General features: G+C 49.7%; 7 protein-coding genes across 7 annotated transcripts; 5 read left to right on the forward strand and 2 right to left on the reverse strand.

Annotated features, from left to right (window-relative positions):
• Positions 1-468: 468 nt before the first annotated feature.
• ptpA (putative protein tyrosine phosphatase (Pyp1)) lies at positions 469-5,200 on the forward strand (the record flags this gene model as incomplete). The annotated part of the gene is made up of 4 exons (XM_025661924.1): positions 469-1,899; positions 1,965-2,209; positions 3,640-4,253; positions 4,383-5,200. The coding sequence occupies 4 exons, from the start codon at positions 469-471 to the stop codon at positions 5,198-5,200; spliced, it is 3,108 nt and encodes a 1,035-aa protein (XP_025510806.1).
• Positions 5,201-5,901: 701 nt separating this feature from the next.
• BO85DRAFT_382899 (uncharacterized protein) lies at positions 5,902-6,607 on the reverse strand (the record flags this gene model as incomplete). The annotated part of the gene is made up of 2 exons (XM_025656486.1): positions 5,902-5,965; positions 6,048-6,607. The coding sequence occupies 2 exons, from the start codon at positions 6,605-6,607 to the stop codon at positions 5,902-5,904; spliced, it is 624 nt and encodes a 207-aa protein (XP_025510807.1).
• Positions 6,608-7,155: 548 nt separating this feature from the next.
• Positions 7,156-9,494, forward strand: BO85DRAFT_472269 (FGGY-family carbohydrate kinase; the record flags this gene model as incomplete). Its single annotated transcript, XM_025662543.1, has 4 exons — positions 7,156-7,255; positions 7,425-7,695; positions 7,781-8,341; positions 8,439-9,494. Exons 2-4 carry the CDS (start codon positions 7,474-7,476, stop codon positions 9,492-9,494), a joined length of 1,839 nt encoding a protein of 612 aa, XP_025510808.1. The 5' UTR covers positions 7,156-7,255; positions 7,425-7,473.
• A 177-nt stretch (positions 9,495-9,671) lies between these two features.
• BO85DRAFT_167014 (calcium/hydrogen antiporter) lies at positions 9,672-13,741 on the reverse strand. Its single transcript, XM_025654266.1, has 6 exons — positions 13,390-13,741; positions 11,492-13,332; positions 10,495-11,427; positions 10,269-10,432; positions 9,919-10,185; positions 9,672-9,847 (listed from the first exon to the last, which is right to left on the reverse strand). Exons 1-5 carry the CDS (start codon positions 13,532-13,534, stop codon positions 9,921-9,923), a joined length of 3,348 nt encoding a protein of 1,115 aa, XP_025510809.1. The 5' UTR covers positions 13,535-13,741; the 3' UTR covers positions 9,672-9,847; positions 9,919-9,920.
• A 953-nt stretch (positions 13,742-14,694) lies between these two features.
• Positions 14,695-16,028, forward strand: BO85DRAFT_492554 (proteasome regulatory particle base subunit RPT6; the record flags this gene model as incomplete). The annotated part of the gene is made up of 3 exons (XM_025663783.1): positions 14,695-14,929; positions 15,018-15,693; positions 15,770-16,028. 3 exons carry the CDS (start codon positions 14,695-14,697, stop codon positions 16,026-16,028), a joined length of 1,170 nt encoding a protein of 389 aa, XP_025510810.1.
• Positions 16,029-20,314: 4,286 nt separating this feature from the next.
• Positions 20,315-22,301, forward strand: BO85DRAFT_442710 (uncharacterized protein; the record flags this gene model as incomplete). The annotated part of the gene is made up of 4 exons (XM_025658848.1): positions 20,315-21,934; positions 21,992-22,039; positions 22,093-22,185; positions 22,251-22,301. The coding sequence occupies 4 exons, from the start codon at positions 20,315-20,317 to the stop codon at positions 22,299-22,301; spliced, it is 1,812 nt and encodes a 603-aa protein (XP_025510811.1).
• Positions 22,302-22,949: 648 nt separating this feature from the next.
• On the forward strand, positions 22,950-25,277 carry BO85DRAFT_382957 (putative ubiquitin fusion degradation protein (Ufd1); the record flags this gene model as incomplete). Its single annotated transcript, XM_025656490.1, has 2 exons — positions 22,950-24,479; positions 24,537-25,277. 2 exons carry the CDS (start codon positions 22,950-22,952, stop codon positions 25,275-25,277), a joined length of 2,271 nt encoding a protein of 756 aa, XP_025510812.1.
• Positions 25,278-25,373: the final 96 nt, after the last annotated feature.

Consider the following 25,373-nt stretch of genomic DNA (forward strand, 5'->3'; position numbering starts at 1 on the left):
TTCAGTAGGATATCACTATTGCATCTGAATCTTCTGAGATTTTGCATCTCACCAGGCCGATTACGCAGTGTGGCCACCATCGCCTCCAGCTATCTCTGTATTTGCCCCTCCGCATTTACCCGTTCAGACCCTCTTCTCAGCCCGACCCCTCGAAGACAGGTTGACGACGGGTTCCTTCAGAAGCCTACGTTCTCATTCAGGCTTAGTATCTACGCCTTCGATGAGTAGCCACTGGATTTCTGTTGACATACTGAGACAGACCAGTGTGTATACTTCATGGAAAAGCAGTGTTTTCTCCCCGCCAGTTGTCGGAGAAATTAAACTCGCTCACGGTTTCTGAGATTGTTCTTCACATTCGGAGATTATATTCATCGCGCTATGGCAATGACTGTTTGAATGTTGACGTGTCATCTAACAAGCTGGCAAGCAGAAGGAAGGCACTGATATTTCCTTGAGAGTTTGAAAGTCATGTCGGCCATGACAGGTACAAGATCACCTACGTCCCCTTGGCCTCCGGAGTGTCAAAACCTGCAGCTCGAGGGTTCCTCTACCCCATCGGCCCTTTTCACATTGCGTGAATCTCAAATGTCCCCGCTAGGACATGGTATCAATCCTCACAACTCGGTAGCAGAACGCTCAGGTCCCAATTACTTCTCTATTAGCGTGGAAAGCCCTGGTAATCCAAGGAGAAGCCGGGATGCGATATCATACACTCAGCCCCCGGTTTCTAGTCCCAAAGCACAGCTCTTATCCAAAAACAAAGCTTTTGAGGATTATGTGGGCCTGCCGAAGACCGGGGTAGTGGCCGATGACGAACACAGAGAATCACCGGTATTTCGGCTTTCCTGGAACCCTAGCCTACAGAGACGGAGTCCGATACCTGCCCGACAGGATGCATCTCCTTTGAGGCAGACGTCTACTCACGGGCATGGCATTTCGGTTGAGCGCTGCGCAGAACTTCTCGGGTCCTCTCATAGGGACATCATGCTATTGGATGTAAGGCCTTACGCGCATTTCGCGAAGGGGTCTATTAGAGGATCGTTGAACCTTTGTATTCCGACAACCCTTCTCAAGCGACCCTCCTTCGACACGCAAAAATTAACAAATACGTTCACGAATGAAGCTGACAAAGAGAGCTTTGCGGGGTGGAGGAGATGTCGTTACATAATAGTCTATGATGCTGCCACATCTGACATGAAAGACGCCAGTTCGCTGATGAATGTTCTTAAAAAGTTTACTGCAGAAGGGTGGAGCGGTGAGGGATTAATACTTCTTGGGGGCTACAAAGCTTTTTCATCTCGCTTTCCCACTTTCATTCAAGGACAGCAAGTTCCAGTATCCGACTCACCCGCGGGAAGACCATCTCGAATGCATATTGATCTTCCAAGTGTCGCCCCTGTTGCAGGCGGCTGTGCTCTCCCCGAGTCCTCCCATGCCGCAATCCCTTTCTTCGGGAACATACGACAACACATGGATCTCATCGGCGGTGTCGGTCAGATCCCACTTCAAGTACCTCACAGTTTTTCAGAAACCAAGAAACGCTTACTCCCTCCTTGGCTGCGCGAAGTGTCAGAGTCCTCAGATAAAGGCCGCAAAGTTTCAGAAAAGTTTCTGGGTCTGGAGAAAAAGGAGCTGGAACGTATGAAGAAGGCATTGTCTTACGAGAAGTCTACCGATGCCGCTACAATGAATGACTCTTCGGAAAACTTTCGCGTGGCGGGAATTGAAAAAGGCACAAAGAATAGATACAACGACATTTACCCATTCGATCATTCCAGGGTGAAGTTGCAAAATGTGTCACCCGGAGACTGCGACTATGTGAACGCAAATCACATGAAGGCAGCTTATAGTGGTAAACATTACATAGCTACCCAAGCACCCGTACCTGATACGTTCAATGTAAGTATATGCCTTTCGTGGGATAACGCACATATTTACGTGTTGAATGCTCATTCGTCTCACAGGACTTTTGGCGCGTTGTTTGGGAACAGGATGTCCGCCTGGTGGTTTCTTTGACTGCCGAAGTTGAACGGGGACATGTCAAATGCCACCCTTACTGGGAATCGGGCAATTATGGACCTTGTCAGGTCAACAACTTTTCTCAGAAATTCATCTATTTGGATGCGCAAGATCCGCAGCCAACTGATATGGAGCTTGACAAGCCGGATGATTCTGGCAGTCCTTATATCATTGTCAGGCATTTCGGCTTGTCGCACTCATCATTTCCATTCCAACCCTTGCGCGAAGTAACGCAGCTACAATATCCCCATTGGCCTGATTTTGGGACCACATCTCAACCAGCACACCTTCTCAAACTTATCGAGCAGTGTGATAAAGTTACAGCAGCAACAACTGGATCACATCAGGGTTCTTGCGATGGACGCGCAAACTCAAGGCCGGTATTGGTGCATTGCAGCGCAGGATGTGGCCGTACTGGGACATTCTGCACAGTGGATAGCGTGCTGGACATGTTGAAACGACAACGCAGTGCAGCGCACGCCTCGGGTGGAAATATGAATCAATGGTCCCAGACCGACAATGTGGATCTCATCGAAAGAACGGTAGACGACTTTCGAAAGCAGAGGCCAAGCATGGTGCAAAATTTGAGCCAGTTTGTTCTGTGTTATGAGAGCGTCTTGGAATGGACACTTGCGCAGATGGGGAAAGAGCAAGATATAGGAGGTTGCTGAGGGGTCTTTCATCACGGTTAGACGTTTAGACACTGGGGATGGTCGTGATAGTAGACGGCTTGGATATAGTTTTCGTTATGTCATCTGCGTACAGGGTTTAGCAATGAAGTTTTGGCCCTCTGTACATCCCTCATTTCCCCGTCTTCTTCGAATGATCAGGCACATGTCAGCATAGCGAAGACACTGAATATTTCCCGTCACCGGTTACAATCTTCCAACTTTCCTGCTTTTTGATAAGCCCTGTAGATCACTTTTCCTGAGAGACTCTGTATAATATATTGGTCGGTCAAAGCGGGTGGATCCGGACAACATAGCGAGTGTGCTCTTCACTAGTACATTAAGTCTCTAGAATACTTCCTTACATTTATCAAGTACTATCCTGCCATTTTAGAGCCGCATTATATTCAAGGTCTCTAGTTAAACCGCAACAAGATAATTGATTGTAGAAGCCAGGAGGTTTAATGCAAATTTATGAGAGTCGAGACAGGCAGGCAACAACAGGTAACGACGGCAGCGGCGGCGGCGGCTGCCTGAGATTCTGCTCATATAAGGAAAGCGAGCAACCCCCAAAGCAAATACTAAGCAAAGCTCGTCCCCAACTATCCACAATACTTTCCGGTTCTATTTTGGAGCTGAAACGTAAGGCATTACTTCGCACCAGGTTGTACAATCTCATTTCAACCCTCTTGAGTGAAGTACTTGGGCGACCTTTCCGAATCCTCATTTGACATTCAGCCTCAAAGATTTAGTCTGAATCTAGTGTCATGATCCTAAAACTCCCACCTGAACTGATTCAACTGGTTCTTCAGAACTGCAACACACCTGCGTTCTTAGAGGCAGCTTTCTCCTGTCGCATTATTCATGAGATCGCTTCCACTTGCCGAGAGGTTCTTCTGCATCACCTACGGCGAACACCGGGCATTGTCAATCGAGACCTACGCTCCCTCAGCTCAAAACAACTCTTTCGCTTGTTGACAAAGCATGCCTTCCAGCAATTATATGGTGCGCAATATCATGCAGATCGTGTAATCTATGACTTTGGGAACGATGTTCTCGATGTCAAAGCATCCACCTTTTCAAGTTTCGATCACCAAACCCTTGCTCTTGTCGCGCGCGGCCGGGAGAAGGTCTATATTTTTCGCATTGAACATGGCCAGCTCCGACCCCTAAGAGAGATCAATCTCCCTTGTGACCGCCCTGGGATATGCGAAGTCCTCCAGACGGCGTTCGATGGAGATGGCGGCCTCTACGTCCTTCAGCGGTTTGTGCCTGCCATGGACGTGACTGATACAAACGCAAACCACCCATTTATCAAGCAAGCAATGCAGTCTAACATTAACGGAATGAACTACCTCTCATGCCACTCCCTTGACTCGCCTGGCGAGCCCGTTCGAGTGTGTGCTTTCCCAGATCACGCAAATTACAAGCCTCTGGCGCTTGCAGCTATGCAAGGCGGCAGCTTTGCTATTTCGTGGCAGCACAATTACGATTGTAGCGACAATGAAGTCGTGTTATACACGGCTTCAACTAATCCGCACAGCAGTGCAAAGTCGGGTGTCATCGGTTCGTTTTTCTCTTTCTCAATTAACATGAAACTTTCGCCAGACCTGCCTGATTATGCTGACGCAACCTCAGATATTAGTTACGATTCTTGCGTCCTTCTGGAAAGGACGAGAGAGCAGAATGAAGAAGATAGGTTCGCCCAATCTAGAAACACTCGGAACTGTCTTGTCGGAAAAGGGCCCGTGGTGGGACTTGCGTTCAATGACAGATCTAGTCAATTGCTATATCGGTACCGTGCACAAGCCTTGTACGGTTCATTCCAGAAGATCGATCTCTTGCCTTTTCCAACTCAGTCTGTACTGTATGAAAACTCATGCCCCGTGCAATTTTCAGATTATTTGACGCTGCTGTTCGGCATTGGAATACCATTTTTTGGTACACATGAAACCCGGGTGCAGAATGGTCTCTCAAGATGCCACTGGAAATACCTTTCTTTTGGAATAGCCACACATCGTGAAGAGGACTGGACTGTCGCGTGCCTCCTGACCTCTGAGGCTATTTGTCGAGCCAGTAACTGCGAGCATGAATTACATCTTGAGCGCGGACGGCGGTTACCGGACTGGACGATCGTGGCTCGTCTTCGTGGCTTTGAGAACTCGAATACCTCACTTGGTTGCATAGTTGCAGCTTCCAAGTTAGGAACTCGCATAGCTGTTGCGAACTGGAAAACAATTTATATCTGGGCGCTGGAGCCAGGCGCGTTGATTGAACATAATGCAACCGGATTTTACCCAGCCTCATCTTGGCCACCAGGCTCCGAGGTGATAGATTTGCAGCCTATAACCATCTCCCTTGATGCTGTATGCTTTCAGCTACGCTTTGGCTTAGGTGAAAATGACCTGGTAGCCATTACAGACAGAGGTCTCGTATACTGTGATCTCGACCCGTCCGGGGGTAGTCACAGAACAATCTATCAATTGGGCATGGAAAATGCACCGGGTTCTTAAGAGCTTCTGGGCAAAGTTTATATTCAAGTGATCAGAAATTGCAAAATTGTTTTCTGCTAACACTCCTTCTAAATCATCTGTCACTGATTGCATATGTGATCGTGACAATTAGAGATTGGGATCAACAGTAAGCAGTACATCAACTGCGAAGTACAAAGATGGGACGATAATTTGAGCAAACATGTTCCATCTGCTATTATGAACCAATTAATTATAGCACGGATCCAGTGCACTTTATCATAATATAGACATGAGGCTCCGATTCCGGTTAGAGTGGGCGCATGCTACAAGTTACCATGTCAAGACATCATCTGGCCTACCTCTTCTGACTCTCCATTCTGGGAGGCGAATAATATCAGTGCTAAGCCCCGTTATCAAAGGGAGATGTATGATAACACCACATCACCTATTTGCGCATAGCTGATGCCGGACACGCTCGCACGTTGCAGCATGGATCTTTTTTCCCTTTCATGCCAGAGCCCACCGAGCATCTGGCGAAACTGGAATATGAATGTGGCATATGAGCTGAGCTGAAGACGTTCTAGAGGGGACGCATAACCGGCTGGGACGACCACATTGATTTGCTCATAATTAAAATAAATCTTGGGGGGTTTGCACCCAGCAACAAACCTAGCCAAGAAACACTAGTATACCATGTCTAAGGGAGAACAGTTGATCTACGCAATGATTGTGTCAAGAATCTACTGGCTTTCCCCACCGCCAGACATAGCCAAGAAGGTGACAATGAGGAAAACCCACCAGTATCTAGATACGTGTTAGACCATTCAGCCTGGACGACTCAAGAGGTGGTGGGGGGCGGGAGGCGACAGTCAGTGGGATGACCTACTTTTGGAAAATGGTTTTCTCGACGACTTCCTCCGCATTCTTGCCATCCGGACCAAGCACAATAGGCTGATTGAGATGTGGGCGTGGACCCGCTTGACTAGATAACAGCTCCAACTTTGGGCTTACTGGCGTAGAAGAAGAAGTTGACGAGATGGACGGCAGCAGGTCAACGTAGTAGATATTGTTGGATGGGCCGACGTGAAGCCGGAGCGTTGGCCTGTCGTTCTCGCTCCCAATGAGGGAGGACCGTGAGGCGAGAGTCCCTACCCATTGTTTGGTGTTGGTAGACGTCGAGGTGTACAAGCCCAGGCGGATCAAGTCATTGGATACATCCTGCGGTTCGTTGTCACCGCACGCTGCGGCTATATTCGTTGATGAAAAGGTGAACTCCGGTTGCAAGGTGGACGAATCGTAGGAGACGTGAGCCAGGACGGACGGTTCGGGAGAAGCTACAGGCCAGCATAGGATCTCGGCTGACTGTGGTTGAGAGGATGAGGAGATGGCCGCGGAGAGGGAGAATAGGGAGAGCGCAGGCAGGAAATTGAAGTAGGATGACCGCATGATTTCTGAGCTGCAGATAAAACAGTTTCTTGATTGAGGCGAGGTTTTAAGTTTTGAGGGGAGGACGTTGTTTGAGACAAAGAAGAAGAAAACCGAAAGTCGAAAGGCGGGAAGGTTTGGAACCAGCTTAGCTTTCCTGCATCTAGACTATCCAAGCTCCGGAGGGCAGCGAGCGGTGGAATGTTTTGATTAGCGCGGAGAGTTACCCGCTAAAATTACTACTACTGATTTGATTTGATGTGAGTTCCCCGCATACTCTCATCATAAACAAAATAATATTTATACAAGTACAGATCGAGCGGCCTATTGTTTAATACATTTTCTTCCCTTTGAAATACTGTAGGTATATCCACTGGCAGCTATTCACAAATGTTTATTTTCCCCTTCCATCCCCGCAGGAACATAAATAGGAAGAAGAGGAGGGAAGTGGGTCGGCATAGTATTTAGTTCTTATGAAGGGTGGGGGGAGCTCTCCAAATAATCTCTACCGGATGATAAATTCATGGAGTTTGAACCAGTGCACTGCACCCAATCGATTATTTTAACCTCTCTTGACTGCCGCTTGTCCCCTTTTTGTTCTCACAATCTTCCAATTAACCCATTTCCTTCGTCCCGCAGGTGCCTAACATAATAGTCCGTCAATCAGGTGTAAGTCCCAAGTCTGTGTCACCCAAGTAATCAATTGGCTGCAGTATCTACCCATCAATCGCACAAAATCCCCCACCTCACCCTCTCCCATCCAGTTGTGTCCTTTCCGCCTGTCTCTTTTACAGCTGCCGTGCTAAAATCTGTGCCCCTCCTTATCGTACAAATATAGACCCTTTCCGCTCGATCCCAGTGTCTCTCGCCGTTCCTATCCCAACTCCATGGCTTCTATACCCCAAATGCCTTATCGACGACCCTCTCGGCAGGGTTCTAGGCAGGCGTCGATAGATACGCGGGATGAGATACAGGTCCGCGTAGACCACTATATTGGAATTGATGTTGGGACTGGTAGTGCCCGCGCTTGTATAATCGATAGCAAAGGCGATATTGTCGGCCTAGCCTCCGAGAACATCGGTCTTTGGCAACCTCAACAAGGATATTATGTACGTATTGGTGCCCAAACTTCCTCTTGCCTGGTCACTATCGTAAGGCTATGTGTGGCCTCCGATTGACTCCCCTGTCGTCCAGGAACAATCTACGAATGATATCTGGCGATGCATTTGTGTAGCTGTTCAGCGCGCAATCAGTCAGCACAACATTGACCCAGAGACCGTGAGGGGCATCGGGTTCGATGCGACATGCTCATTGTCGGTTTTTTCTAATGTGACGAACGAACCGATCTCCGTGACGGGTCCCAACTTCAACTCGGACCGCAATGTGATCCTCTGGCTCGATCATCGCCCAGTGGAGGAAACCGAAAGAATCAATGCCACAAACCACAATTTGCTCCGCTATGTGGGCGGAAAGATGTCCATCGAGATGGAGATCCCCAAAGTCCTGTGGCTGAAAAACCATATGCCAAAAGAGCTCTTTGACCAGTGCAAATTCTTTGACCTGGCTGATGCCCTAACTTACATTGCCACCGGCGCCGAGCAGAGAAGCTTCTGTAGTGTAGTCTGCAAGCAGGGATATGTTCCTGTAGGAGTGGACGGGAGCGTAAAAGGTTGGCAGGAAGACTTTTTGAAGCAAATTGGTCTGGAGGACCTGTCAAAGGATGATTTTAAGCGAATGGGCGGTGTCGACGGGGTGGTGAGCCTTTTTCTTTGATGATCCTAACAACCACACGTGTTCCCCCTTATCCCACATCCTACCTGGCAACGAGTTTGACGGCTAACTGATGCTTCAGAATGGCAATTATCTTAGCGCTGGTGAACTGGTTGGCACATTGTGTGACAGAGCTGCCTCAGAGCTGGGTCTGCCCCCGGGGATTGCAATCGGCAGCGGCGTCATCGATGCCTGTGCAGGTTGGATTGGCACCGTCGGCGCTAAGGTTGATCTCGAGTCGGAACAGCTGAGCTCTGACATCGCCAAGAACGATAAAGCGCAGGCATTCTCTCGCTTGGCCGCCGTCGCTGGAACATCGACCTGCCATCTTGCGATGTCCCCAGATCCAGTTTTTGTTCCTGGCGTCTGGGGGCCTTACCGCGATACTATTCAGCCTGGGTATTGGATGGCTGAGGGCGGCCAGTCCGCAACCGGGGAGCTGCTCAAGCATGTTATCGAGACCCACCCCGCGTTCAATCAGGCACTCTCGATCGCTGAGTCGTACAACGCCAATATATATGAATATCTGAACGAGCATCTTCGAGAAATGGTTCATGACCAGAAGGCTCCTAGTATCTCTTATCTAGGCCGACACATTTTCTTCTACGGCGATCTTTGGGGCAACCGTTCCCCCATTGCAGACTCTGCAATGACAGGTTCTCTGATTGGGATGACGAGTGACAAGTCGGTGGATGGCCTCACCATTCATTACTATGCCACGCTCGAATTTATCGCGCTACAAACCAGGCAAATCGTGGAGACAATGAACAAAGCAGGCCATAGCCTCACCTCCATTTTCATGTCGGGCTCTCAGTGCCAGAATGACATCTTGGTCAAACTGATAGCATCTGCCTGTGACATGCCTGTGCTTATACCTCGTTATATTCATGCTGCTGTTTGCCATGGTGCAGCCATGCTGGGTGCAAAAGCCGCTAGTGCTGACGCAGAAGGCAAGACAGAAGATCTATGGTCTATCATGGACCGCATGAGCAAACCAGGAAAGAAAGTCGTCCCAACGACGGATAAGACGGAGAAGGCCTTGCTTGACGCCAAATACAAGGTCTTCCTGGAGCAATGTTACAAGCAGCAGGAGTACCGAGCTCTCGTAGACCAAGCCGTGGCCTCTTGGAAGTCCTAACCTACTTTCTCCAATCAAAATGTTTCTTTCCGTGTTGCGGAAAATTACAGTCTCTCTTTTCGTTTTACCGAAGGAGGCAGAGAGATCATGACAAAACTTGCGGGCAATAGTGACTAGCGTGCAAAGATAGCCGTACATGTTACACGCATCTACCATAGAATATTACGCAAGACATGCAAACAGACCATGAGTAAACGATTATGAAAGTCTAATTATACAACTTCAATAATGTGGCAGATATACATGTTCGAAAAGCCCAACCAGCACGCAAATGTTAAACAATTTCGGGCAATCTTGTCAGACTCTAAAACACGGGAGGCAATGCACGCATAATCCGCAGCGAAAGTGTCTGCCTCAACCCTCAGGCGGATGGATTTCCAGCCCTCACCAAGGATTTGACAGGCAGACACACAAACTAATCTACACTCAAAAAGCCCTTCCACTCCTGGTCCTACCGATCGTATAATACTTCTCGACTGGACTCGAACCAAGGGCCAGCGTATCGAAACGATCGACACCCATGGTCTCCAAGTTGCTGTAGCCAGAGAGATAGAATCCAATCACAACCACGAGGTACGTAAGAACGAGGATAGAGCCCTTAAAATAGTTGCTCTTTCCTTCGCCGTGCACGTAGGAGAGCAAAAAGACACAAAGGATCACGGACACCATGTCCCACTGCGGGAAGATAAGGCTGTAAGGGAAAGGTTGTTAGCAAGGTTTCTCGCTTCACATATTGTTTCTAAGGGACAAAAAGTACGGCATGATCAAACATACTTGAAGGTGTGGCTTAGTAGCTCAGAAGGATCGATGACGCGGGCGTAGAGAGCACTGAATAGAACTAAAGCAGGAATCTGCAGAAGGCAGACCTGGAGAGCGTAGGCTGAACCAATCTCCATGGACAGCGCGATATTACCGTTCATAGCAAACGAAATAGCGTTCTGTGGGCCAGATGAATAAGTTAATCTGATCTTGCTGGCAGCGGTTATTGAGGAATACATACCAGAAACTCTGTTGTGTTGGGAACCAGAGCAAAGAGCGTGATTCCAAGGAATTTTTCATCGATGTCGACACTTTCCAAGACCACGTCCACCGTGTTCACGAGGATTTCTGCGATGACAGCATAAAGAATAGTAGCACCCAGAAGTATTACAGAACTTCTCGTTTTACTCCAGTTGGGTGCATCATGACCGCCGCTAGTATGGCCAGGCTCCAACCCGATATCCTCGCTTTCCTCAAGCAAGGTCTTCACTTGATCAGCGGGACTTTTAGCCGCTTGACGCGTGCTTGCTTGCTGGGCCAAGGGCTTCCTTGTTCGGGCCGCATCGCGAGCGGCAACAGCAGCAGCCGTTGCGGCAACCTCTGTCACCTGGCGCACAAGATCCTCATTGTCTTCATTGGACAGACCAGTGAAATTTCTCAGCCTGGGGTTGCTATCGTCGCCTTCCGTCCGAGGGGGCACAAGGTATGGTGTTGTGCTCTTTCCTTGCAAAGAGGAGGTAGAGTCGGATTGGGCGTTATGATCATTGGGGTTTTCAGATAGTCCGACCTGCTTTAGAGACTGCCCCAGTATGCGCTTGTACAGTTGAGAATCCCGAACCGAGCCCTTGGTGATGGAACCACCAGTGCTCCCAGCCTGAATGTGAGGGAAATCGCCGTGTCGAGCTTCGTAGGCGGCTTGTTCGTTTGCGAGAGCTACAGCCTTCTTCTCCTCTACTTCTGTCGCCCAGATGAGAGCAGCATGGGTCCTCAGCGTGAACCACAACCCGATGACGTAGGACAGGAACAAGAATATAGCAGCGAACCACGAATATGGCTGGACGGCCTTCCGGAAGAAGCTGTCATTCACGGCCGGCGTCTGAGAAAAATAACAGCGACGACAATCGCTGTCCTCTGTTCCTACAGTGGTAACGCATAAGCGGCAGTTGAGCTCATGCTAAAAACCAGGTTGTCAGCGAAAGTGCTAGATGGACAATCACACAGCAGACAGTGACACTTACGCTGCCATATATCTGGTAAAAGAGCGTGGGTCCGAACGCAGCAATAACCGCAAACATCAGCATTGTCGACGTGACGCCCGCAGACTTCACATTGAACCGCTGGGTCTTGCGCTTGATAGCGCCAAAGCACATGGAAAGTCCCGGAAGAAATAGGATACCTGCAAAGATGCTACCGATAATGCTGCCCTCAACAAGTTGCCCTTTGCCTTCGGTTAAAGCAACACAGTAAAGATAGACTTCAACTACGGTCGAGAAGAAGGCATTCACAGCTGCACCCATGCCCATGGAGGATTGAGCGGAAATCGATGCAACGGCCTGTCCAATGAAATAGGCCAAGGGAATGATGGAGACAAGCGCAAGGGTGAATATAAGACCTGGGTGCGTGATGGCAGATTGGAGGCCCAGTGTCTCGCTGAGAAGAAAGTAGTCAAAAATGACAAATAATACGACACCAAGAAGGTTGATCAAGAAAATGTTGGTCCCGCCGACAGTATACTTCCAATACCTCAATCCTGCTGCACGATAGGTGCATAACAGGACGGATGAGGAGGACCCGGGACTGAGTCTGGTGTAGGTGGTGTCGGAATGGTACGACAGAGCCAAGGGGTGACGACGAAGGTGATCAAAAAGGATAATGGTCACACGTCCCATGGGAATCCAGAAGACCAATAACCAGCAAAGCAGCGAGACTAGAAGCATTAGAGGCCCTACGAGAAAGTAGAAAAAGACGAAGAATACGACGCGGCCAAGCGTCCACTCGCCACGACCGAATAGGCGCCGCTTAGGATGGCTAAGGGGACTCTCTCGAGGGCTGCCCCTTTGCGTTCGCCCGAGAAGACTATCTTGTTCGCTGGCCGAGTCGACACTGTTTCTTCTTCTCCCGACCAGTGACCGATCGCGTCGAGGTCCGAAGAACAGCCGGCCATGCTCTAAGTCGCCATTCTGCCATTGTTCGTACTCACTAATGCTGCGGCCTTCACCCTCGTCTTCTTCTGCGTAATTTTCGTCCGTGTCCAGACGGACGAAGGAGCCAAATGGATATATCAAGTACCACGAAAGTCCCGAGAAGACTCTCCCATATTCTAGTGCGCTGGGTGAATATGCGAAGACGAAACAAGCGACAGCACCTGTAAGCGCAGCCAGGGCTAACCACCAACCAAAAAATACTGTCCACAGAAGGTTAGTCAAGAACAACAAGTTGCCCACGCGACCGCCAGGCGACGAATGGATATCGCCTTCGGCGGTCTTTTCTACCGAACGGCTCTTTTTGTACAAGGCAGGTTTCCAGAGCCTTATCCCAAAAGGGTGAGTCTCGTTGATGGCCTGCTGGCGATCCTTCAGCGTGAAGCTTTCGGCATCACTAGTCTCTGCTTCATCTTCATCATTGTTATCGTTACTATCAGGGCTCCCACTCTCCGACTGTTCAGCCGAAGGCTCTAATTCCGTACCCGGATCAGGCAGGCCAGTCACTTCTTCGCTTTCGTTTTCGGTTTCCGGTTGAATCAATGGGCTGTTCATGCGAGCATTGAGTCTTCGTCGCAGAGTCGAGCTTTGTTTTCTCAAGGGACGTATCCTAGGCGATGACTGGGGATTGGACGCGTGTTGCAGAGCTATATCCTCCTCTACTTCTTGTACATCATCCTCCGTAGAAAATTCCTGCCCCTTGTGAGGTACCTGTCGCTTAGAAGACATACGGCGTGTTACAGATGGTTTCCTCGGTCTGTCGGGCTGCAGCGGTGGGGTGGAAGTCGACTGAGAGGTAGGCATGCGACTCGAGCTTTCTGGCTGGTTTTCTTCCAGACGGGGATCAAGGTCCATCCTTGCGGGAGAATCCAAGGTCCCTACAGGAGAAATTAGTCTTTTGGATCACAACGGGGCAAAGAAGCGAGAGAGCGCACCATAGTTCCGCCTGGATTGTATCGCATTCCTCTGCTGACGGTAAGCTCCAGATGACATATCCTCGTTATCGACGTTTGACGATGAGTCGGCGGGATCGATGGGATGAGAAGGACCCTGACCCTCCCCTTCGTCGTTGTTTGACATGGTTGGTCAGTTTGTTTCGAGACTCGATTTTCTTAGCAACTTTTTTTTTTTTTACCAGCCCCCTTTGACCGTCTTTGTGATGATCTTGGAAAAACAGGGAGGCTGGGGGATGCCAGGAAAAGGATAGTTCGAGAAACACTAGTAAAAGCGAGTGGCCTGCACTTGAAACAGAAACGGAGATATCTTTCTTTTAACATGAACCAAAAAGCGACTAAGTTACATGTTGGAGTAAGCCCAAGAAAAAAAAACAATCCGGGACGGACAGAAAGCGAGAGGGTAGAAAAGCAGGCGCGAAATGAGAAAAGCAGCTAGCTAGTTAGTTAGATCATGAGATAAGGTCTCACTCGCATCCCCGCAGTCAGCTGAGACCTTAGATATGCAGGTCACAGACTCGACCAAGAAGGATTGCACAATTTCAAAGACAAGTCCAGCAATAGTAATTGAGCTGGATGCCGAGAGATTGACCCGGGTAGGCTGTGGGTTGAAGCTGATCAACATTTGACTGGAGAAGATGTGGATGTGTATCTACTGCGTACCACAGCGCTGACCAGCTACGTAATGCGTGTACCCCCTCGTTACGTACAGTACATACATTCACCATACGAGATATGGGATCCCATCGGATCTGCCTGAATGGCCTATTCTATTGCTTTGCTTCATGCTGTTGGTGCCGCTATTCTTTACTGTAAGATGGGCCTAAATCCAGCGTGACTGTTGTTAACATGTGTGTTTGGAATGGTGTCATATTATTCTAACAGTCCTGGTTGGGTGGCTTACCCACTCTACTAGGTAACCAGAGAGTATTACATCACATGACCTGCTGCACTAGCCTCAGTCCTTGTGGCTCGTGTGTTTGTCCGAAGCGCTCTGCTGATATCAGCTAGTAGCCTACTTCGGGTTACCTCACCTAAACTAACAGCTAACTGCGGTACCTATCCCGCAAGAGCTCTCTCGACCCAGCTACCATAACCACGCCTTTCATCACCTTCACTGTGCCTCACAGTTCGGCTGTTTTCTTCCGATTTCTCAGATCCGATTCAAAAAGGACTCTAGTGGTTCCTGAGATTGCCCCCAAATCGAATAGGTCGCCGACGCCCAGTTCTTCGTGATTCACGCCTCGCTGTGGCCGTATCTAGGAGCGTCATACCTGGCAGTCCATCATGGCGCTCGACAACTATTATCGCAACAAGATTGAGAGCATGAAGCTCGAAATCATTCAGGGTCAGGCTGTCTTACGAAGACTGGAAGCACAGCGCAATGACTATAATTCGAGGGTGCGGTTACTTCGGGAAGAACTCGGCCTGCTTCAACAGCCTGGATCCTATGTCGGGGAGGTAGTCAAAGTGATGAGCACCAAGAAAGTCCTCGTCAAAGTGCATCCCGAGGGCAAATATGGTAAACCCCCTCTGCAATTTGCTCAGCTCGAGTCTTTGCTCGCTCAACTCCGTGCGTCTCTTACTAACCTCTCTTGGCGACACTATAGTGGTGGACATTGCGGATGGCGTTGATATCAGCAAGCTCACTGTAGGAAAGAGGGTCGCTTTACTCTCGGATTCCTATAAGTTGGAGAAGATGCTACCCTCGTCGGTTGACCCGCTGGTGTCGCTAATGATGGTCGAGAAGGTGCCTGACAGCACGTATGACATGATTGGTGGACTCGACCAGCAGATCAAGGAAATCAAGGAAGTCATCGAGCTTGGCTTAAAACATCCGGAGTTGTTCGAGTCGCTTGGTATCGCACAGCCAAAGGGAGTACTTCTCTACGGACCTCCAGGAACCGGCAAAACCCTGCTTGCCCGAGCGGTAGCCCATCATACCGATTGTCGGTTTATCAGAGTGAGCGGATCGGAATTGGTGCAAAAATACATCGGTGAAGGTAGCCGCATGGTTCGCGAGCTATTCGTAATGGCTCGAGAGCATGCTCCCAGTATCATATTCATGGATGAGATCGACAGCATTGGGTCCAGCCGCATAGACTCGGCGGGCTCGGGTGATTCAGAGGTACAGCGGACGATGCTTGAGCTTCTCAATCAATTGGACGGATTTGAGCCTACCAAAAACATCAAGATCATCATGGCCACCAACCGGCTTGACATCCTGGACCCGGCCTTGTTACGTCCTGGCCGGATTGACCGGAAGATTGAGTTCCCCCCGCCGTCGTGAGTATTCCTTGTGACTTGGCTCTTGTCAGGTGAAGATTATGTTACGGTTTGCTAATCGATTTCCGTCTTACAGGGTGGAAGCACGTGCCGATATTTTGCGAATCCACTCGCGGTCGATGAACTTGACGCGAGGCATCAACCTAACGAAGATTGCGGAGAAGATGAACGGATGTTCTGGAGCTGAACTGAAGGGTGTGTGCACGGAAGCAGGCATGTACGCTCTGCGAGAGCGGCGAGTACATGTTACTCAGGAGGATTTCGACCTAGCCACCGCCAAGATTCTCAACAAGCACGACGACAAAGAAGTCGCGGTCTCCAAGCTTTTCAAGTAAAGAAGGGTTGGCGTGTGAATAGTACCAGATTACTACAGCAAGAACTATTGGCATTTATTTTCGATTTTGTCTGATGGCCGCCTCGGCGACATCGCCACGTATGTATTTCAATCCTTAACACCCACACATAATTTTTCCCATTGTCCCTGTTGAAGAACGGGTATGTTTGTGTGTGACATTGAGGTCTAAGATGGGCCTCCCTGTGCGCATACAGTATCGTAATCGGGGGTTTGTTAGCGGTCGGGTGAACGCGAAGAATAAGTCTCAGATCTGGCCGTACTACTAGGCATAAGTACACCCTTGTGACTACATAGTTGGTTGACATACGGCCCATTATTAAGAGTCCGGAAGGGTAAGGCGTAGCAAACCAATGAAGTGCGTCTTTCATTGGATGCTCAGGAGATGATCATCTCGTCATCTACTTCACATAGTCAGGCATGGCCTACTTTGTAGTACTTGGGCAATACTTACTGCGTGATTACCATATCTATTTGGTCTTAAGTCTGGCATTGTCTACTGGCGGATGAATGGATGAACTACATGATGCTTCGATGATCGTGTCATAGATCTTATTCATGCCCAATATCTTGCCTAACCCGGGGAGATGTGCCACAATCGCCTCCCCTTTCCCCGGATGCTTGTATGACGTATGCCGTTTGGAAAGGAAGCTTTTATTGGGGAGACTGCAGCGCCATGTTTCTTCAAGACCGATCAGGGGAGGGTGAGGTCTTAGTGAAATGTTATCAAGGTCAAGGCACATGCACTGTGGCTGCTTACCTGCCTCTTTACGTGATCGCAAGAGTTTCTTTTTGGGCTTATAAGGGAAGTACAGATCAGCTAGTGAGTAAGTACTAGTACTGTGTGCTGCAGTGATCGACAAGATGGTAGCAAGTGAGCTCAACTGACCGCCAAGAATCCACTACTGACTGTATAGTACACTTATGTACTAGATTGATATGTACACTATGCCGAAGTCTACCTACTCTCTGTCTGTCCATCGCCAGGAATCTTGTGCAACACCAGGCTTGGCAGAGGGATGGGCAACATGGATTCGGCGACAGCCAAGCCGCCAAGATGGACCTGGAATAAGTAGGGTTTGCAGGGGAGGAAGTTTGACTGCGAGGTGATAGGCAGATATAGTAAAATTCTTGTGAGACACGTATATCTGAATTAGCCTGTACAATGGAATAGGCTCCCATAAACATACTTCGGCATGTACGGTGTGCAGCTGCAAGGCTAGGAAGGTTTCGCCAATTTTACCACATCTTACTTTCAAGCTCCGCGTGATCAATTAGTATGGAAGTATGAAAGGCAAAAATCTTATGGTGACTCTGGGGGTTTTACAGGATGACGTCTGGGGTTTTGGGTCAGGCCATAGTACTGCACAGGAGGAGATGGCATGACATGTATTTTGTTGCTTGTGTTGGCAGTGGATCGCCAGCATCTACGCGGAGAAAACATGAGCAGGTCACCGCCTATTATACATCTAAATAATACTTAATAGTTACTTGAAAAGATACTTTCAAGGAACTTCGCCATAGTTTCACTTGGGAAGTTAGGACTGTGGATCGTGTAGATAGATATGTTCCGTGTAACGGACTACTATAGAGACTCGCTCGGCGTTAAAGCAGTGCCCATAACGCCTAAATGTATTCTCATCCCTAGCATCGTCTGGACGTCCGGAGCACAAAGTCCGAAACTCAGGTACGGAGTAATGATAGGCTTCATAGCGGCTTTCCAGAATCCCGACTGGCCGGTTGATCTCCGGTTGACGCGTCGAGAGGAAGAACTTTGACGTGCGCGTGACCAGCGGGTCCTTGTCTTAATAATCAACTTTTTGTGCTGCAGTCTCTTGGGATGGGGATGAATTATTACTACTCTGTACAGTAAAATAACTATAGTCAGTAAGCACTTCGTGGATTATTGAGTACTAGTATTGTTTTGTTGAATGGAAAATGCGCAGGGTCTCGGCTCAAGTGGGGCAGTCCAGATCTGATGACCTTCCCAGAAGGTGGATCACTTTTCCTTTCCACCCCCCCTTTTCTTTCTGGATGGTTATGGACTAACAGTTAGGTCTCCATTTTTCCACTCCATAATAGACAGTCTCGTACGAGAAACCGGGAGATGCAATGGGGTGGAATTAATGGAACTCCTGGGGGAAGCGGGGAGGATTTCTACTATTGGACGATTAGGAAGGCACAGTTCGCTGTACTTTCCCAAATTTACCTACACATTACTACTACTATATCTTTAGTATTTCATTATACTCTTTCTTCCTCCAACTTTTCTTTCCACTATAGTAGTGCTTCTACCTGGTAGTAGAGTACTTACTAGTACTACAGTAAATACTAGTCATTCCATGGTATTCTAGATAAGATGAAGACTCTAGGAGAAATTATTTCCATCTGCCCCAAATTTCTCCCTCGTCTCCCCACGGAATTCAACCCATCTGGGACAAGGCAGCCCAAATAGGTAATCTGCCAGGACGCCGGCCTCGGCAGCCATGCATTGGTCACCGTCCATCTTTTTTATTCTTTTGCCAGATCATCATCATCCAACCTAAACTTTAGAGCCCTGTCTTAGCTATTCTATTTCTGATTCAATATTATTATTCACTATCTTACTTAATTTCTCTGTTATCTCTTCCAATAAGAGAGAGTTGTCCGTTCTTATGTCATTAGTAGCTTGTTATCCGACTTATGCTGGGGTATGCTTATCGGCTTTCATTTTCCGTCACCATTTCTGGTTTACTATGTAGTCCATCTAGTACTACCTTATCCGACTTGAACTTTCTCACCCCTGTCCTCTTTTTTCCTTTTTTACTTACTGATAATCGGAGGAAAAGAGGGCTTGGCTGGACAGGAGGCAAGATGCATTCTCCATCCGGATAAGATGGTCCGTCCTTTTAGAACCCCCAATCACACCGATGCTACCACCCCCCTTCTTAGATAGCAGATAGTAGTAGGTGGTCATAGTAGTTCTACAGCGTGGTACAGTAGTAAGTTGGTGACTGGCTAATGGCCAATGCATAATCTACTAAGTACGTAGTTAGCTGTTCTCAATCTTTCCCAATTACCCAACTCTTAGTACCCCCTTCCCCCCGGGGGGAAGTAAAAAAGGTGTGGGCCTATCCTTCCGGTCCGTCTGGAGTCATGCATGGTCTGGCTAATTAGGTGATCTCTGGCTGCTTCTTCTGCTCCTTCTTCCTCTTCTTTGCCTTTGCCTTCCTTCCCCACTCTCACCCCCAACCTGCGACCCACCCTGGCGGATTGGATGAATGCTTGGCCCGTCTGATGATCTGGCCGGAGTACCGAGTACAACCTGCAGCTCCCATCTATCTATTCATTCTCTCAGGCCCATCCGAAGTAGATCACTGGCTCGGCTCGCATGGTAAACCTCCCCCCATGTAGGCCGCTGCTGAGGTGAGGATCTTGCCATCCTCTCGCCTTCTTGCCCGTTGTCCGTTTCAAGTGGTTGCATGAATTTAGTCTGCTCTATCCTCTTGGGTTCCCACACCGGCTTCCTTCTTTTGGCTCTCTCTTCATTGCCGTCTGTGTTGTTCCTTTAATTTTCTTTTACCTTTTCTTTTCTTTTTTCTTTTTTTTTTTTTTTTTCGCTATATAAGAATAAGTATTTAACTGCCTCCTCCCCGGCTACTGTTGTCAACGAGGTTTCCTTTTATTCCCAAACCTTCTTGCCTACAGGCTCGTATGCACCCCTATCTACGGCTCTTTATCTTCCCTCCCTTCCCCGTATTTGAAAAATAAGCTCTAGAGGCACCCACCCCCCAATTCCACCGGCATTCTAGAAGCCATCTTTCCTCCCCTTGAAGCCTTCCTCCTGCCTACCGGTCCTTTCACCCAATAGGGTCCCACGGACACGCTTGTTCAGTCACTTCCATTGTCTACTGGGTAGGTAATATTTCGTTGTTCGTGCTTGTTTCAACATCCGCGAACTAGTAACAGAGAACACTCATACTTCATCCTATCGTGATGCAGCATACACATTGACTGTCCTGCGCAAATCGGCCCGACCAGCCCGTCAGAGGAGAAAGAAGTACTATATACATCCAAGCATTATATAGCATTTCTAGATCCTATTATTAGCCACCCTGCCCAACTACCCAACCAGCTGGCCTGAGTGGTGCAGATTGCGCACGAACAACTTCCTGATCGTCGTCCACTAGTCCGGTGATCTCATTCTTGTCGCATTGCCACTCTTCCTTTCGCTGCCCCCCCGTGACACTTCTTCTTTGGACGCCCAGAGCCTCTGTATAACTCCCTAGTATGTCCAGCGGTGAGCTTTGGTCCACTTTAGTCACCGCAATCGATCCCGGTAGTACCAAAGCCATGCCCATCATCCTTCAATCGACCATCGATCTTCTGGAGACAGAACTAGCCAAGGCTAGAGCGGCGCTCCATGAGATCCAACCTACGGCATCCTCTTTATTTACGAAGCGAGATGAGCTCGCTTTGGGTGCCGTGGCAGCATATCGTCAAAGTCTCATCGACCGCGCGCCGGACTTTTTCTACGGCGCGAGTCGGTTGACCCCCAAGGAGCTGGGACTTGTCCCAGCTGTCCGCGAAGTACAGGCGGACGATGATGAAGATGATCATGTAAAGACCTCGTCCAAGCAACACCTTCGGCCTGTCCAGCCGATTGCGCCCAAGCGCGCTTCTTTGGCCGATGTCTTATCCAACAGTCTAATCCTCGACCATATGGCCCCATATCTGTCAACCTCCTCATTGTTGGCTCTAGCATCTACTTCACGCCAGGTTCGGTCATCGATAGTGGACACTCCCTACATTTTCCGCCACCTTGATCTGACCCAATGTCGTGGTGCGAAACCAGCCAGCACATCTGCGACAGACTTGGCGGAGCAAGTAGGGAGTGGTGAGCAAGGGGAAGACTCCGCAGTCGAGGATGAAATTCATTCTGCGCCTCTGAGGGGCATCTTTGCTAGTCTCCAAAGGCAGTCGATCCTGCAGGACGTGCGCACATTGGTTCTGGATGGGCTGTCCGTTCCAGCGGATTTGCTTGCGGAAATTATCCTCACAGATCGCTTCAACGTCAACATTCTATCTATAAGGGAGTGCCGCCATCTCAATGAGCGGAAACTGATGCAGGTGCTGACCCATGCGGTACGGCCTTCTCGTCCTAAGGGCACACCCCGCGTTAAAGGAATCTATCACTTTACTCCCCTCCAACAGTCCCGTGCGGTGATCCGCAGCAGATACCGCGACTGGTGGAGCTCGAGATGTGGCAGCCAATCGTCCATTACTCCGAGTCCGGAAAACGGGTCTGCAACTAGTGAAGTTGCTGAAAGTGCCACACCGCAACAGGATGCATGGTATCGCTCGTCCGGGCAGCTCTTCAAGCGGAGCATTGAGGATGGCTGGGCAGAGACAATCAAGCAGTGCGAAGGTATCATTGCATTTGACGCTGTTTTGTGCCGTGGTCCTCGTCACGACGTTGATCTTTCCACTCCCATGCCGGAAGACCAGAGTGCATCTCAGCCAGAGGGCCGGCCGCCGCTTGCGCCAAAACTGGCAACTGTTGCACTAGGGCCCCGAGGATGCGATGGCTGCCACACATCACCCGAAGGCCCGACTTTCTGGGGCCAGTCCCCGGATGAAAACCTTCCCCTGCTGACGCCGCCACCGCTCCACTCTTCCTCTGTAGTCGAGGCAAAAAGGCCGGTGTTGATTCCGGACGAGCAGCCAAGTCTAATCGCTCGCTGCACAGATTGCTTGACAGATCGGTGGTGCCATCGTTGCAATAAATGGTTCTGTGAGGATTGCCTGCCTCATCCAGAGCGTGTACGGAACAATCTTTCGCCGCACCAGACAGCGTTCAGAAACCCGCAGAGCAATCTGGGTAGTACTGAACAGTCCGAAGATCATAGGGTTCGTATCTGAGAGGCGCCGTATGATGTAGAAAAATTGTCTGACTAGATTGAACAGCAATTCAGCCGCGGTGTAAGCAAAGATTGCTGGGAATGCGGTCCAACGGTAAGTCAATGAGACTACAGTTATGTTTGCCGCTGTTCTAACAGCTTGTGCAGTGTGTCCAGTGCAAGACGGAATGCCAGCGAACTTGCCAAAGCTGCCGTGGTGAATATTGTGTTGAGCACAATGAGGGATGTTCGTCGACGATGGTATGCTCCTTGAGTCACCCAAACCCCTTTTGCGACTCACATTGACCTTGTTGACAATCTCACAGTGCGATTGGTGCAATGCCAGTACCCGGCATCGGGTGAGAGAACTGTACTGACATCCTGTGCGAGTCGAGGCTCCCATGAGCTAGTTTGGAGCAGACACGCAATTCTGAGATCCTTCAAACATTCAAGTATTCTCAACCTCTCTCAGCCTGATCTCATCTTGCTATATTGAGGCTTTTTATCCGTTAGGGTTCACGATCTCGTCTCTTTCATTTTTTCTTCATATTTTTTTTCTTTCTTTTGGTAGTACTATATTAGCCGGCGTGCTTTTCTCGCCACTCAGAATACCACTGCAGCGCGTATGATTTAGCCATAATTTGAGTGTATCTAGCTTGAAAGGGTTGTAGGCCTAAGGATGCAAGAGGAGGTAAAATAATGATCGTTAACTGTCAAAAAGTAGTAGTAAGATGGAGTAGTAGTAGGGAAAGTGGACAGTAAACAGCCTGAAGTTAGATGACAAATCGGCGCTTGGAGTTCCAGAAGGCACGCGGTGTTTCGCAACCTGAGATGAGCCGCAATGGCTGATGTATGCATGCATTCTTTTCATCATTCATCGCCTCCCCCCCCCGCCCACCATCATTCTTAATCTCTGATTCTTGACCCATGATGGTCTCCGCTACTGCCCTCGTCTCCACTCTCCCCTCCACACTCTCCTTCCCTTTGCTTCCTCACATACCTCTTTCCCTCCCGCTTCGGATATCATGACGGGGAACCAAGGTTCCTTGCGCTGGTCGTCGCAATTGACCGTTGCTCCAGCCCAGCAAATTCCCAAGCTTTCCGGCGATAAGATCATACTGCCGCCATCCGCGCTCGAGCAGCTTCTCGCGGCTGCCCCGCTTCAAGAGGTAACTTCCTCAGGTCCAGCACGCCCATACACCAGCACTTTCGATCCTTTCAATCCGCACACCTTCGCCGCCGAGTCCCAGGCGCGCGAACGGGCGGTGGATCGCCAGCAGCAATTGCCCCATCCGCTTACGTTCCGCATCGTGAACCCTCAGAACGAACGGGTGGTATATGCTGGCGTTCGTGAGTTCTCCGCGCCGGAGAACGAGATTGGTCTCAGTACCTTTTTGCGCGGGGCACTTGGCATTGATGCCACTGGACGACCGTCACCACACGATGATGATGGTACTGATGGTGAAGTGACAGACGATGCGCCAGCCGCCCCGACCACGGTCACGGTCCATGCGCAGCAGTTACCAAAAGGTACTTATGTCCGTCTGCGCCCTCTAGAAGCTGGATACGACCCGGGGAATTGGAAGGCTTTGCTTGAACAACAGCTGCGGGATAATTACACCACATTAACCTCTGGGGAGGTCCTCACTGTTGCAGGGGGGCGCGATCAGTCATTCCAGTTCTTGGTTGACAAAGTTGAGCCTCATGGCAATGGCATCTGCGTTGTGGATACAGACTTGGAAGTGGATATTGTCGCCTTGACGGAGGATCAAGCCAGAGAAACGTTGGAGAAACGATTGGAGAAATCTGCTCTTGTCTCTGGGAATAGGGCAGGCACATCTGTTGGGGGCGAGTTGCGACTTGGTCAAGTAGTAACTGGCCAGGTTGCGCTTGGGGACTATGTCGACTACGAGGTCCACAAATGGGATCCTACGAATGCACTGGAAGTATCTGTCGAGGGTGCCGATGAGGCAGGTCTCTGCCTCTTTGCCAGTCCCCTTTCTGCTCACCAGAGGAACCGACCGCGGGAAGATGAGCATGTTTTCAGTGACCTATCTAATCGGCCGACTAAACGGATTAGGATCCAACCGACGAATGTGGATATGGAAGGCGCTGAGATGCTGTACATATCGGTACATGCACCCACTTCCACCGCCAGTTCAGAAACTGGAGTTTCGGCGCTGCCGTATAGCCTACAGGTTCATGTGGGCTCGTCACCCGCACAAGCTGAGAATGCTGCAGGCATCGAGCCAGAAAGCCATGAACCGGGTGATGTCCAGTGTAAGAACTGTCGTCAATGGGTACCTGAACGGACATTGATGCTACATGAGAACTTTTGCCTTCGAAACAACATCCTCTGCCCCCAGTGCCAGAACGTGTTCCAGAAGCGGTCTTCGGAATGGCAAAATCATTGGCATTGTCCTCATGACTCGGCTTATGGCACCGGCGACGCGGAAAAGAATCGACACAATCTCTTTTTTCACAGCAAGCGCTCCTGTAGTAGCTGTGGATTTGAGGCGGAGGACCTCCCACGTCTCGCTCAACACCGCACAACTGTCTGTCCGGCCAAGCCCATTTTGTGCCAATTTTGTCATCTTGTGGTCCCTCAAAAGAGTGAATCAGACCCTGAGATGGATGATCCGGACGTTTTAGTCTCCGGCCTCACACCACATGAATTGGTGGACGGTGGCCGGACAACCGAATGCCACCTTTGTGACAAAATCATCCGTCTTCGCGACATGAAGATGCACCTTCGCCATCATGATCTAGAACGCCTGTCTCGACCCACTCCTCGCCTATGCTTAAACAAAAATTGCGGACGGACTCTTGACGGACGCGGTACGCAGACTGCAGTCAAGCTCGGTCTATGCAGCATCTGCTTTGGTCCACTGTACGTAGACACCTACGATCCCGAAGGCAAAGCGCTCCGGCGGCGCATCGAGCGCCGCTACCTCTCTCAGATGATGAGCGGCTGCGGCAAATCATGGTGTCAGAACGAATACTGCAAGACGGGCAAGCAAGCTAGACCGTCTTCCACACCTGGTGTGTCTGCTCCGATGGGCGCGGCTGCTATTCTAGCCGCAGTGCGGCCTTTGCTTGACGCCGTCAATCTTCAAGGAGATGCGCCGAACACCGCTCCTTTCTACTTTTGCACGGATCAGGCAGGCCAGCAACGTCGCATTGCTGCAGAAATGCTCTCAGCTGAGGGCGCAGTAGCTGACGGCAAGACCTATGCATTGCCGTGGTGCGTTTCCGCCGTTGAAACCACGGCGGGGAACCTAGACAAGGCGCGAGAGTGGTTAGAAAATTGGGCGCCTGCGCAGGGGGAAGGCACGGATTCGCTTCAGCGGTAAATAGAAATTTGTTAATATTGTCAATACCATGCAGAATATTATCAGCCACTTAGGCAACGATACTATTCAAGAGGCCTGCTACGCACTTATGGCTGG

This window comes from Aspergillus piperis (assembly GCF_003184755.1).
Source record: "Aspergillus piperis CBS 112811 unplaced genomic scaffold BO85scaffold_27, whole genome shotgun sequence".
In the NCBI taxonomy this organism is placed as follows: Eukaryota; Fungi; Ascomycota; class Eurotiomycetes; order Eurotiales; family Aspergillaceae; genus Aspergillus; species Aspergillus piperis.

Coding starts and splice junctions, on each gene's coding strand:
- BO85DRAFT_167014 (XM_025654266.1), bottom strand. CDS start 13,534: ATGTCAAACAACGACGAAGGGGAGGGTCAGGGTCCTTCTCATCCCATC. Junction 10,433..10,494: donor CCAACACAACAGAGTTTCTG/GTATGTATTCCT, acceptor TCTGGCCCACAG/AACGCTATTTCGTTTGCTAT. Junction 10,186..10,268: donor CTACTAAGCCACACCTTCAA/GTATGTTTGATC, acceptor TTTCCCTTACAG/CCTTATCTTCCCGCAGTGGG.